The sequence below is a fragment of the Carettochelys insculpta genome, chromosome 4, assembly GCF_033958435.1.
Source record: "Carettochelys insculpta isolate YL-2023 chromosome 4, ASM3395843v1, whole genome shotgun sequence".
NCBI lineage: Eukaryota > Metazoa > Chordata > Testudines > Carettochelyidae > Carettochelys > Carettochelys insculpta.
In genome coordinates this window covers 5,377,054-5,391,190 of record NC_134140.1, presented here as the reverse complement: position 1 = coordinate 5,391,190, position 14,137 = coordinate 5,377,054, and the positions used below count along the sequence as shown (strand labels likewise).

Here is a 14,137-nt window from a genome sequence, read left to right as displayed (position 1 = left end):
TGTGCAAAGGGAAGACAGGATACGGCTCAGAGCAGGGGGTTAGCAGGCGGTACCCCGAGACTGCCAGCTCTGGGTGCACAGGGTGAGTGCCTGGCCCAGCTCTAGGGCCTGCTCATTGCTTTGCAGGCTGGCTCGGGATTTGGGAATGCTGGGGGTGAGGAGGGGAACGCAGCTGGTACCCAGTCCTCCCAGTTCCTCTCCCAGTCTGGGCCATGGGGCTTTTGCATTGCACTGCTGGGGGACGGGAGCAGAACCTACTACCCCTCACCAGCACGTGCAGCTCCCCGGCACGGGCGGAGCCCGGGCCAGAGAAGGGGGCGGGGCGCCAGGCGGGGAGGGGGCGGGGCCGCTCCAGGTCCCGGGAGAAGGGCGGGTGGCGCGCGCTGCCCGGGTGCAGCAGCTGCGGCTGGGAGGCGCCGGGCGGCCTGGGGCTCTCTCTCTGCTGCTTCTCCCCCACCCTCTTTTCCCGGGGAGGAAAGTTACTTTGTCGCCTCGGGCAGGGCGAGTGCACGGCTGCAACTGCAGGGAGTTTGCACCGCGTCGGCCCTCCCCCCCGCATTGCACCGGACTCCCCTAGCAGCCTCCCGGCCCCGTGAGCCGGGCATTGCATTGCACCGGGCCCTGGCTTAGCCGGCGCCGCAGAGAGCCGTCCGAGGGCAGGGCCCTACCGGGGAGAGCGGCTGTCTTCCCCGCCCGGAGCGCCATGTCCTTGCTGCGGGTGGCGGAGCTGCAGCAGGAGCTGGCTCCGCAGGGCTGGCTGCCCACCCACGTCCAGGTGACCGTGCTGCAGGCCCGGGGCTTGCGGAGCAAGGGAGGGGGCGGCGCGGGCAAGCCGGGCACCAGCGATGCCTACACCATCATCCAGCTGGGCCGGGAGAAGTACAGCACCTCCGTGGCGGAGAAGAGCACGGGCAGCCCGCAGTGGAGGGAGGAATGCTCCTTCGAGCTGCCCCCGGGGGCCCTGGAGCTGGAGGAGCCGGCGGACTGGGGAGGGGGCTCTCCCCGCGGCCAGGCGGGCTGCGAGCTGGTGCTCACCGTCATGCACCGGGCGCTCATCGGCATGGACAAGTTCCTGGGCCAAGCCACCGTGCCCCTGTTGCCGGTCTTCAGGGAGAGCCGCTCCATGAAGGGCCAGTGAGTACCCAGCGGGATCGGGCCCCCGGCGGGCTGGGCGCGGTGCTTGGCGGGGGCGGGGGCTGCATTTCCCCCCTACAAGTGCGATCAGGCCAGGCTGCCCCGCTGCGGGGGCTGGGAGCCAGCCTGGGGCGCCCCACCCCTGGCTGCCTTGCAGCGGACTAGCGCTGGCTTGTGTAACTCAGCCTTCCCCCCTACCCCTGCCCTTTTCAGCCGAGCAAAGCCCAGGGCAGTTGATCCGGCCCGGCGGCCCCCCGAAATGGGCGCGCCCCCTCCTGCAGTTGCTTGGAGGTGGCAGAAGTTCAGCTCCTGCAGGGGAGGGTTGGGTCCCAGCTGCTTAGAGGGCCGCAGGGTTGTCTCCCTTCCCGGCTAACTCCAGCGCCCAAGCGCTGGGCTGGCAGCGTTGCTGGTACAATGAGAGAGCTTGTTTTCAGCTTCAATTTGAAGGCAAACTCCTCTTCCCAAGAGCCTTCCCCATGCTGCCTGCACGAGGTCCTGATCAGGGAGCTGGCCCAGTGTTCCCTGGCAGCTGAGCACATGGGCAGCTGCTCAGGAGAGACAGAGGAGCTGCTCAGCTGATTAGCAGAGTGCCCATAGCCAGTATGTGTTTCTGTTGTGGTGCGCATCCGTACATTTTGGTGCACATAACAAAATTTATCCCACACGTGGATGGATAAAATAGAGGGAACATCGTTGTGGCCTGCTTCAGACCACCCTGTCACTGCAGGCTGACATGGCAGGGGCGGGCTGGGCAGCAGTTTCCCACTTCCATCCATTCTGTAGCCTCTCTTTCCCAGGAGGCAGAGGGGAGATGTGGGGAAAATCATTAACAGTGTTAAAGGGCTTTGGACTTTTTTTTTTCCCTCCAAAACCCAAATAACTTCGGTTTGTTTTGTTCCGCAGCACCAAGGCTCTTGGGAACTCTGTCTTGCCTAATATGGGCAGGTTTTGGTGGAGATGGGTGTGGGTGGGTAGCTGTCAAGGGAATAACATTCCTTTTGTTGTTGGCTTTGTTTTTGTTGTGCCTCCCCTTCCCCCAGGTGCATTGGTTAATTGCTTTATTCTTTTCCTGGGTGATGAATTGAAGAGATTGGAAAGTAGCATGGTTTGAATTTTGTTCTCCTTCAAGGCCAAAGTTTATTTCCAGTCTTTTGAGGGAGACTAGATTGCTGGAGCGTGCTCATTTGGAGAAAATTCCCCTTTAGAGTGCGTGTGTGGGGGTGTGAAATTCAACCTTCAGTGCTCTTTGCTGCTTGCCCTGGGCGTTGATGGATTACGCTCTGGCCAAGGTTGGACTTGGAATGCATGAAACTGGCTGTGGGGAGAGCCGTGCCCCTTTGCTGGGGTGTTTAAAGAAAGCAACTGTGCGAAGGGAGAGGCCCTGTGTCCCCGTGGTGCGAAATATTTAATTAGGGAAGGCGTGTTAAATAAACAGCATGCGCTTGCTTTCCTTTGGCTTGGATCCTGAAGCTGTGTAAGCACGTGCTTAACTTCGTGCACAGGGGCCTAAGGGCAAAGCTGTCAGGAGCCATCTCTTCATTATCTGTGGCTGTGCGGTGCCTAACACAGCGGGATCCTAATTTTGAGGTCCCTGGGTGCTACATTAGCAACAGGAGCAAATGGACGGTCCTGCTGTTGTCCTGAAAGCCTTTTGCAGCATTTATTTTGCAGGCTTTTCCTCTGGTTAGGTTGCCTGCCATTTCTTGTGACTTGGCGAGGAGCTGGCAGTGATGGTGTCTCATGTGATGCTTGCATCACAGCTGTAAGATTGCTTCAGGGCTTGGTGTGTAACCCTAGTAGTGGGCTCAGGAACTTTGCTGGGCTGATCTTAACTCTTTGCTTAGTTTTGTTACTTTGAAGAGGTCCTAGGGAGCTGTGTTTCTAATGCAACTTAAGATGTGGCACTCGCTTGAAAGTACATGTAGATTTATAATGTTGGTAGTTAAGAACACCCTAAACATAGGTTAAGTCAAGGCTTGCATCTCAGGACAACATGGAATAACCAAACACTGTGGTTTTGATTTCAAACATCTGAGGGCTAGCTCAGTTAGGCTGTAACTTCAAAAACAACAAGCAGTCCTGGGGCACCTTAAGACTGCCAAATTTAGTAGCTCATGAGCTTTCGTGGCAGAACCCAAATGGTTTTGCCCACGATAGCTCGTGAACTACTAAATTAGTTTAGTCTCTGAGGTGCCCCAGGATGGCTGCTTGTTTTTGATTTCAAAAGAGACTCTTTAAGCACTAAAATGCACAAGGTAAGAGTTATTAAGCATCTGTGCCATCACATGCCCGAGATTGCCTGGGGCAATGCTTCTGAGGATTTCACGAGAGAGTGGGATGAAAATTCAGGTGTTCCCGTGCCCAGAGCATAGGAGAATCGCCATTGTCAGCAGAGTAGAGCCTCAGACACACAGATGAGCAGTTCTGACCCCATCTAAAGAGTGGGGTTATTGCGCAAATGCTAGCTAGTTCGGAGCAGTGCATTGTAATGGGAGGACAGCCATGGTGGATAACAGGGGAGCTATATGTAGCTTTTCATGACACACATCAGAGATGCATAGAGAGCTGTACTCTGGACAGCTTGCCTCCTGTGCTTGCGTTTTCTAGGCAAGTTGATGCAGCACAGAACGGGCTGTGTGCTGTCCTAGAGTGAATACTTCACAGGGTTCTTACGGCTGGGGGGGGGGGGGGGGGCGTCTCTGGAGGAGACAGAGGTTGCTTAGCAAACCCTCATTGGAGACTGCAGGTTGGCAGGTGGGTATGACATGGTGCCAAACCTGACAAGTCTGAGGGGTTAGTGTAACAAACGGGCTATGTCATACAGTAACCTGTAATTGCCTGAGCTTGTAAGCCAACTTCCAAAGTCTGGTGGAGTCAGTTATAGCCAGCTTTGTTCAGGAGGATGTCTGCTAGTACCCGATAAAAATCAGCCAAGTTCTGTGAGGTCAGAATGCCACTGCGCTGCTGTCTCCTCGAGGCTGTTTGCATGGAGATAGACAAGGAGCCTTCAGGAATTTATTGAGCACTGACTGTGCAACATCACATGGTGACATAAATGCAGCTGGTGCGTTGCAGAGGCTCCGCATCCTGAGGAGCTTTCAACTGGAGTTATTGCAAGACAGGAGAAAATGAACTGGGGATGGACAGGGAGAAAAGGTAAAGGTTACAACAGCAAGATCAAAGCCTGGTTGCATAGGCTATGAAAATGTGGCTGCGTCTCGACTATGAGATAAAATCGAATTTAAAGGCATTAGCTCGACATTAAAATGTCGCTGTCTTCGCTGTCGATGTCACTAGCTCGCTTTAGTCTGCCCTAATATCGATAACAAAATGTCAATATTAACGGACAGGTACAGCAGCAGTCTTGAGTTTAAAATGTCAAATAAAGGCTAGTGTGGAAGTGCCCTGTCTTTTGTTCGAATTTATTAACCTCCACAAGTGTCCCGTATGTATCCCACAAAGCTATGCACTGCACCTGGCTCCCAGCTCCCTGCTGCCAGTGGGAGCTGGGAAACTGACCAGGTCTGCCACCCTATCAATTTCCCAGGTCCAGCAGCTTGGAGCAGCCAGGAAATTGACCAGGCCTGCTGCACTGTCAGTTTCCCAGGTCCCCCCAAGCTGCTGCCCCGGCTCAGAATGTGGGGTTGAGGGAACTGTGGGATAAGTTCCCACAATGCACTGCTGCAACAGTTGATGTTTGGTGATTTCAGTGTGGAAGCAATATGTCGAATTCTCTGGGAGCCGGTGGGAAGTCAGGATACTCCAAAATTGAATTAAAAAAGGCTTCATAAAATTTATTTTAATAAATTCGAATTATCTTGCAGAGTAGACTTAGCCTCAGTGATTTTTTTTTTTTTTCCCTGAGCAACTCTTTTTGAGCAAAGATGCTGTCTACTGCATTAAAGGCCTTGAAGAATCTCATTCTCTTGGTGGTCACTCAATAACAAGTAGGACATATTCATGTCACCCTCCTATTCATGAGTCCGTTGATGGCTGATCAGCCCAGCTTTGGGGCCACAGGTCTTATCACAGAAGAGGCAGGTGATGGTATCTGTTGGAGGGGCCCAGAGCAAGTTTTGCTGCTCTTTTCTTCTCTGACTCTCCTCATCTGCATTGCGGTGGGACCTCTCAGATTGTGCCACCCCTCATGGATTACCGGTCTCCACCGGTGACAGTCTTGGGCAAGGTTCTCTCAAGTGTTAACACGGATGCTGCACATTTTCATGTGTGCCTTCAGCATGTCCTTATATCGCTTCCGCTGACCCCCAGAACTCCTCCTCCTTCTCCAACTCGGAAAACAGATCAGAGGCACTGATCAGACATCCGAACCACACGACCAGTCCAACCAAGTTGCTGATGAATGATAATGGCTTCAGTGCTGGTCATGTTTGACTCTCCCAGGGTGCTAGTGTTTGTGCGCCTGTCCTTCCAAGAGAGATTTAGCATTCTCCTGAGGCATCGGTGATATTGTTCCTGTGCCTTAAAATGACGCTTGTATGTTGTCCAGGTTTCTCATGCGTACAGTAGCGTAGCATCTTAAGAAGGAATAGCAGCCAGGGTCAAGGGGAAGGCTCAGGGAGTGGGGAGTGCTGGCGTGGCAGGAAACCAAGGAGATAAAGACAGGAGCAAAACAAGGAAATATGAGTGGAGCAGGAACAGCGACAGTTCTCCTCAGCTGTTGCAGAGCTGAGGGCCATGTAGGAGTCGGGACAGGCAGAAGTGGGGAGCAGAATGGGTTATTCCTGGTGTCTTTGTGGCTGCTGCAAAGCAGTAGACTGGCTGGTTGTTCCTCATTGCTACTGTAAGTCAGTTGTGGTTGGCGTCTTAGGAAGTGTTGAATTTGAGTAAGCAGTACAAGGCTTGCGAACCGAGTGCTTTCATCTCTGCTGAACTCGGGCTCTTCCTCTTGGCTAAGGAGGGCACTTCTGTAGCAATGGCTGCTTGTGGTTTGGCACAACCTGGAACTATGGAATCACTCGGCCCCCTTAACTCGCCTCCCTGGGCTGACTCTGACTCTGACTCTGACTAGGCTGGCTGTGTACGTGACAAGCAGCAAACACCTCCAGGGGCTGGTATCACACAGCCAACACCATGCAGAGACACGCCCAGCTAAGTGGCATGAATACTCTTTAACCTACCCGTGAACTCTACACAGAGAGAGAGAGAACAATAAATACCCACAATCTACCAAGTCGTGTGCCCAGAAAGGTACCTTTATACACTGCTGAAGACTCTCTTGGACAATGCAGGCTCAATAATTAGCTCACCGCTTTGTCAAAGGGTAGTGGATGTGTGGTGTCTTTTGTAATCTGAGCAGATTTCCCCAAGCGATTTAAACGAACTCGCTGGTGAGGATAAAACATCAAAATAAGTGTAACTACGGAAAGATGGGTTTGAGCTGATGAGGCTTGAGCACAGAGGTCAAAGTTGGGTACGTAGGAAATAATATCTTCGTCTAAATTTGAGATTTGATCAGGCTGAGCAAGATTGGAATCCAGCTGTTTTTTCTCTCCCCGTTCAGTTTTGTAAGTAGGGGAGAGTTCTTATGACACACACTGAACTCTTGGTGCCAGGCTGAGCAGTCTCCCTGGTTCATTCCTTTTCTCCCAAACTTTCCCATTGCCTTCAGATTAGATGCGGGAGGAGGGTGGCCTGAGTCCACTGTCGGGGTCAATTTTTAATCCCTCTTCCCAGGCTATGGGCAGGGAAAGATACTGTCTCAGACATGGAGTCAAGGATCACAAGTTCTGTATTCCTCGCTCAGTCAGCGGGCAGTCCCCACTGCTGCATGCTTGTGTCACCAGGAGAGTGCATTCTTCTAATACGGGCTATGAACGCAGCCCTGACTGGTCCTACTGTAATTCTGCCCTGCTCCTTTGTTGCCGTGGTAAGTCCGGCTGTAGGCATCTCCTGGGCTGACAATGTACTTTGTTAGTTTTGAAGGTGCAACAGGATTGTTTGCTGTTTTTGAAGCTGCAGCCTAACAGGGCTACCCCCTGAGACAGTGTACTTCAGTGACACACACGGCAAACCTTTACAACGTCAGATATGATGGTAACATGCGCAGAGTTCACCGGGTTAGTCGCACAATAGGCTGTGACTTCTCAAAGGAGACTCCCAAGTTATACTGGGTACACAACAAAGACTCCTATCACAGTGGTGGCAGTGGGGGTCCAGGGTGCTATTTTGAGGGACAGTGTGTCAGAGGGACAACTGGATTGTTGTCTAAACTTCAGTGTATCAGCAGCTGTTAAATTTCACCAGCTGTCCTTGGGCTGAGCCCAATCGCTCGTATTTGGCTAAATCCCACTTCCAAAAAAGGCATCCTGAGGTGGAGAATCCAGTTCGCCACTTCCCTTGTTAGTTTGGCCAAGCCAATGGCTAATCACCCTCACTTGCAAAAAATCTGTCGTCTTTCCGGTTGGAATTTATCTCTCTGGCTTCAGCTGTCGGCCACTGGCTCTTGTCTTGCCTTCGCCCACTGGCTCGCAGAGCCCCTTCGTACTTCGCGTTTGCCTATCCTTACACCATCATAAAGTTGCCTCCCAATGTTTTGAGTAAGCCGAAGGGCTTGAGCGCTTTAAATCTCTCTCTCTCTAAGGCATTTGCTCCAGACCTCTGTGGGTCCCTTCTGCAGTTTTAACACACTTTTAAAAATGTGGACATCAGAACAGTTTGCAGCGTCATCCTATTTGTCTTGCCAATGCTATAGACAGGGGAAACATCACCTCTCTACCTGACCTAACCACTCCCTCCCTGCTTAGACAGCCAAGGATCACCTCTGGCCTTTTTGTCCCAGCGTCAGGAAGAGCTGTTTGGCCGTGGTGACCCTTAAGTCCTTGTCAGAGTTGCTGCTTGCCCGGATATAGTCCCTCGTTCTGTGGCTACGCCGGCATTCCCTCTTGCTAGATGTATCGCTTGGCTTTTTGCCTTCATCAAACGTGGATTGTGTTATGAGCACTAAGGCATGTGCTGAAGTGCACCACCAATGGAAATGCTGCCCGGTGTGGGGAGCTGTGGAGCTCTGCTAACGAGCTGAGCAGCACCTGAATGTCTCCTGGGCAGCTGCCCAAGCGCTCGGCTTACAGGGAACACTGCTCAGAGCTCACTGCTCCTGCTGAAGCCTTGAGAAGCCTCTGGGAAATTGGTCAGAATGGACCGTGAACTTGGTAGGACCCTTCTAATTGCGCCCTCCCGGCCTCTGTTAAAGCTGCTGAGGCTGCATGGGCTGTGAGAGACGGACGGCTCCGTCAGCCAGAGGTGTTGCCTTTAGGTCAGGGAGAGGACATATCCGTAACGCCGCTATCACTGCTGCGTCCTTGTGCATGGGAAATAACAGCATCTCCCAGCATTAGTGACAGCATTGAACCAGCTTGTGGATTTCTGCTTCTGCTTATGTGCAGTGTGGCAATAAATCACTGCCTGAATTCCTCCAGAACGGCTGCCGCCTCTCCCCAGGCACGTCTGACCATCTGTCTTGCCCTGCCACCTGCTGTCCAGCCATCCTGCGCCTCTGGTTGCGCCAGCTGTCCTAGTTCTCTTTGGAAGGAAGGATGCACTGGAAGGTTATGCTAATGCAGCTCTAATAGAGCCATCCCTATTCATGCTGGTGCTTGAGGCCAGCTCAGACTGGTTCTCACCGATTCTTCAGCTATGTACCACAAGTGGTAGATCTAGCAGGAGCAGAGCTGTTCTCTGCCTGTGGAAGGTTATTCTTAAATTGTTGCTTTGGTGGAAGCCATCCACAAATCCCATGTAGAGTCACAGCGGCGCAGTGACCAAACCAAACATCTTCCTTCGCGCCACATGGGACGAAGCAGAGGGAAGAAAATCTCTTCTGCTTTCCCGGAAACGTGCTATGAAGCTGCGAGGCTGCTCCTGATGGTGGGAGCTGCCCAGGTGGAGGCTGTCAAACGGCCTGGGATTGGACATGGGAAAGGCCCTAGGGTAGGGAAGGGAGCAAAAAGGCCTTAACACGAGAATCAAGTTCAGTTGTCCCCAAAGAGCTGGGGCTGCTGGGGGCGTTTGCAGATGATGCAGTTTTGCAAGGCTCGGACACCTACTTTGCGGTGGCCAGCAGAAATTCCTTCTGCCAAATGGGGCTTGGGCAGTTGCTTAATTAACCCAGTTCTATTTTGCGCAGACCTGAACTTTTTCCACTTCATTAAATTTTGCATCTTGACCGTGACGTTGCAGAGATACTCTGAGCTGTTGGGTTTTGTCTTTGCGCTGGCGTGTGCTCTGCCTCGGCTATCTGCTTTTCCAAGGACTGGGAGAGCAAAACCCTCCCCACAGCTGTCGTTGGGGACTTTTCTTCAGCGCTCCAGTTTCATGCCTCTTGCATGCTGCTGAATTTACAGGGCAAACTTATGAGCAGCCAGGGGGCAGTGTTCCATCCAAACGTGGAATAAGTTTTACGCACACCCAGGCATGCGTGGGTGCTCACCACCAGTAGAAAAACACGCTGCCGGCGGCTGTGGGGGTTCTGCTAATCAACAGGGTAGCACCTGAATCTCTCCTGGGTGACTGCCCAAATGCACAGTCTATAGAAAACACTGGCTGGAGCTATTCTCAGGGGAGGACACCCATGTGCTAGTTTTTGTGGAATCAGCAGTTGTTCCCTGTAAGCCGCATGCTTGTGCGACTTCTGAGAAGAGAGCCAGATGCCGCTGAGCTGATTAGCAGAGTCCCCACAGCTAGGTTTTGTTTGTTCTGGTGGTGCACATTTGCACAAGCCGTGGTGCACTTAACATTATTCTGCACATGTGTGGAAGACCTCTGTCTTTGTGCAACGGCTAGGAGACAGGGTGAGGAGCAGAGCTGAGCATAGACTTCCAGTAGCAAGGAGAACAGATGGGTTCCTGTATAATGCTTCTCATGCTCTTCCCCCTTAACAGGGGATGCAGCAGATTTTGTTGCCAGTATGTTGTTACTGCAGCTACTGCAGCGAGATGGAGGCAGGATTATCTTTCAGGTTGGGAGTCTGGCTCAGAGACGTCTGGTGAATTTTTCAAGCCCCGTGGATGTGATGCTCTGTGGGTAAAGGGTATGCAAAATGCTGGCTTGTAATACAGATGCAGCAAGCCTAAAGTTCAGCATGATGGTCTGACTCCCCAGGCCTGCCAACTCAGAGACCTTGTGTCTTGTAGTAAATTGTTGCAATAACCTTGCTGGCTGTCCCAGGGTTGGCAGCTGGAGCTCCTGGACTGAGTCTCCAGTGGGATGTAGGAGGCACAAGAGCAATAGCGGTTGAAATCTCTCTGCATTATGCTGAGTGCTGCAGTATGACATGAGTTGCCAACAGCAGCTCCTGTGATAATTAGGGACAGCTGAGCAGAACTGCTCTACTGTAATACTGCACTATTGGGCTGGTACGCCCCACCCTCTGCAAGTCCGGTGGCTTTGGTGCTAGGAAAAGCCCCACAATGCAAAAATGGTGATGCACGGTCAAGGTAGGGTTTGCTCTCTGGTGCCTCGCAGCTTCAGTCTGGCTCCAGGCCTGCAGTGGAGATGCCGAGGGCCAGGGTTCCCTTGAATTTTTACCACCTATGGTTCGACTAAATTTTATATGCACCACCATGTGCAGGTCTGCACCACCGATAGAAACACACACTGCTAGCTGTTGGCGCTCTGCTAATCAGCTGGGCAGCACCTGAATCTCCCCTGGGTGGCCAGCCAAGTGCTCAGCTTACAGGGAAATGCTGCTGAGGGCTGGCGTTTCACTGCACGGTGGCTCTTCCCAGCAATAACGTGTCCCGTTGTGGCCAAAGAGATCAAGCGGATGGGAGCAAAGGCAGGAGGTGGCTGCCAGGGCCAAGGAGAGAGAATTGTGGGGCTGTAGTAAGCAGGCACCCAGGACAGGGCTGTGCCTCAGCACAGCAAGACCAGCTGTACGACTGGAACAGCAGAAAGCTCTGGGTGCATCTTGCAGGCTGCAATAAAACAAGCTAGTTGGGTCGGTCTCGCCCCCTCAAAATTGGGTCAAGCACAGCACTGATTGGCAATGCAGGTAGAGACGCAGCTCCATCTTGCTCTCACCAGGCCCACTGCTTCAGCTGGCACCAGCTGTGCCTGCTGAACTGCAGCCTGGACGAGCAGGATGAGGGCATGAACTGGCTCCCCCTCTGCAGCGTTCGATAATATTGTGGCATCAGTTAGTGCATCTGACTGAAAACGTCTGGGCCTGTTTGTGCCTGTCACTTGTAAAGGCCCAGGCAGCAGATCCAATTCAGCCCTGCTCTAGACAGGTGCCGTTTCTCTGGAGTTGATCTTATTTGGCCCATAGTCAGTCTGTGGTGTGTTTTTTTTTTTTTTTTGCAGATGTCTTTTTATTTTGCTGCCAGCCCAGAACACAGCTGGTCTAGTTGGCAACCTGCGTAGCACGAAAGCGTGCTGGGTTATTGTACGAGTCTCTGCTGTCCGGGAGCCTCAATGGCCAGAGATTAACCTCTGCATGCGTGAGTTGTTTTATGGAGGCTTCTCGTTCTAGAAATACCGGGGACATGAACTGGACTGGCTGGAACTTGTCCGTTGGGCTGGTTCTACCTGTTGCCTCCGCTTTCGCCTCTTTGCAAGGTGCAGGCTCAGCTCTTCCACATTAGTGCTTCTGCATCCAAAGCTGCTTGCAGTAATGCCAGCTCTTCCACGTGGCTGGGAGGCTGCTTAATCCGGCAGAAGTACTGGGAATCCAGCCACTGGTCTTGAACGTGATCAGCAGAGGAATCGGCGGGAGGGGTGGTTTTAAACAATGCCAGTGGAATAACTCAGTCTTTCATCAGGGGGTTTCTGCTCTGTTCCGAACAGGGGCTGCAGCTCTGATTAGGAGAGATGGAAAAGCCATGTGGTGTGGCTCTCCCACCAAGAATCACTGATGCTGTAATTAGTGCTGTTGTGCATGAGTAGAGCCTTGCAAATCTGCAGATGTCGGCTTTCTGTGCCTGAACATAAGGATAACCGCAGCTCATTCCTGCAGACACGGATACAAATTTTGTATCGAGAACCCTGAAATCTATGGACATCTGCTTTATATCCACAGATGTGTGGATATCTGCAGCTCATTTCTGCAGATATGGATGTGGATACAAATGTTGTATCTAAAACACTGCAAATCCACAGATATCCACATCTATGGCTAATTTTTGCAGATATGGATGTGGATACAAAATTTGTATCCATGCAGGGCTCTGTACGCCAGCCGTAAAGAACATCCTGGTGGCCATGTGTGCACCCAGAGCAACTGTGTGTTTTACTTGGCTGTAGGAACAAGCTTCTGTAGGACACAGGTTCCTTTAGTGCCAGGATATCAAAATGCCTCACACCTCTGAGGTATGTCCTTGGCATACTTATACGTAAGTACAGGTTGAACCTCTCTAGCCTAGTACCCTGGAGATCTGATGGGTGCTGGACGAGAGAATTTTCTGGACCACAGCAGGTCAATGTTCTCTCGCACATTACCAACACTTCCATTGTTTACTGGGCTCTTAGAAGATATTTAGGGGTGAATTACAGTTAAATAGCAGCACAGAACACTGAGAACCAGGACTGGCGGTTGTAAACAAATGTTATGGAACCACAGGAAACTTGGACAAAGCTGTGATAAATGGTCGTCCAGCCAACTAAAACGCCAGATTACGGATGTTGTCGGAGGAGAGAGCGCCGGATTAAAGAGGTTCAACCTGTAGTTAGTATATATGCTTGTCTTATGGTCTGGAGGGTAACTAATTATCCTAAGGTTGTGCCACAGCGCAGGACAGGGTGAAAGGTCCCAGGAGCCCTGCTTCCAGTTCCCTCTTCTCTAGCCGCTAGGGGCACTTTGTCTTTATGTGCTTTGGCAAATCTTCCCATGCTTGCAACATCAGCCCCTGATGTCCCCTCTCGTTCTGCTCTGGTGGCACATGGTGCTCTCGGGGGGGGGAGAACCCCAGCTGAATTCACTGTGCTGTGCTGCTCCGGGTTCAATCCCACAAGCCAGGGTAGGCTCCCATCCCCACTTTGAAAGCTGCTGTCTGACGTGGAGGTAGGGATCTCTGAAGACTCCTAGGGCAAGCTGACCCAGCTCCATCCCAAGGCTTGAGTTACCTGGCTTTTGACTGACTCCAGCACCAGCCTTGTTGTTTGAAAGGCAGTGGGTGGGAGACTAGCTGCTCTGATGGAGCAGGAGTGTACGACTACAACCCTCCTGCTCTTACGTAGCTTATGGGGACTCTCCTCTCGGGTGGCCCTGTCAGTCGGGGGCCAGAAGCACAGCTGAGCCTAGGTACGGACTGTATCAGCTCATGTGCTCTGGCTGCTGCTTGCAGATTGTCTTCTGGCCCCTTCCCGTTCCTGGTTTTGCTGCAGGAATATCTCCCTGTCTCTCTTAGGTGGCTCCTGCAGTCCTGGGTCACAGCACCATGGTGAAGCCTGCATGGGGCCCGCCAGGTAAACAGGGGGTGCTTATCTAGCTCATGCAAAACACAGCTGCCAAGGGGGTATTGCCTTGCTGCCGCTCTGGCAATGCCACTACTCCAGAGACCCTCCCTGGGCTCCCCCTCTATGTCCAGGCCCTTCTCAGCCTTGCCTCAACACCTCCCAGGGCCCCTTATGTCAGCTGTCTGCTTCGTTCCTCAGCCCATTCATCTGCTTTCTCCACATGCCTGTCCTCACACCCCACCTCCCGCAAGTGTGCCAGAGATAGCTGAGAACAACAAGAAGTTCTGTGGCACCATATAAACTAACAGGTGTTTCGGAGCATAAGCTTTCGTAGGTAAAGACCTGCTTCGTCCGATGCGTGCACCTTCATGCATTTGACGAAGAGAGGCTTTGCCCACGAAAGCTGATGCTCCAAATTATCTGTTAGTCTATAAGGTGCCACAGGACTTCTTGTTCTCAAAGATACAGACTAACACAGCTACCTCTCTGTTACTAGTCGCCATGCGAGAGATAGCTGAGAGACCCTCTTTGACTGGGAGGCCAGAAAGAAGCTGGGAGAAGGGTGCTTTGGGGGATCTGGGGAATCCCTCTT

General features: G+C 52.4%; 1 protein-coding gene across 2 annotated transcripts in view; it reads left to right on the top strand.

The window, feature by feature from the left end:
• The first annotated feature begins 382 nt into the window (after positions 1 to 382).
• The window catches only part of RAB11FIP5 (RAB11 family interacting protein 5), a 96,188-nt gene continuing 82,433 nt past the window's right edge, over positions 383 to 14,137 (top strand). For both annotated transcript variants that reach the window (XM_074992210.1, XM_074992209.1), the window contains exon 1: positions 383 to 1,134. In XM_074992210.1, coding sequence (XP_074848311.1) covers positions 704 to 1,134 — 431 coding nt within the window. In that variant the 5' untranslated portion in view covers positions 383 to 703. The remainder of the gene's footprint in view (positions 1,135 to 14,137) is intronic.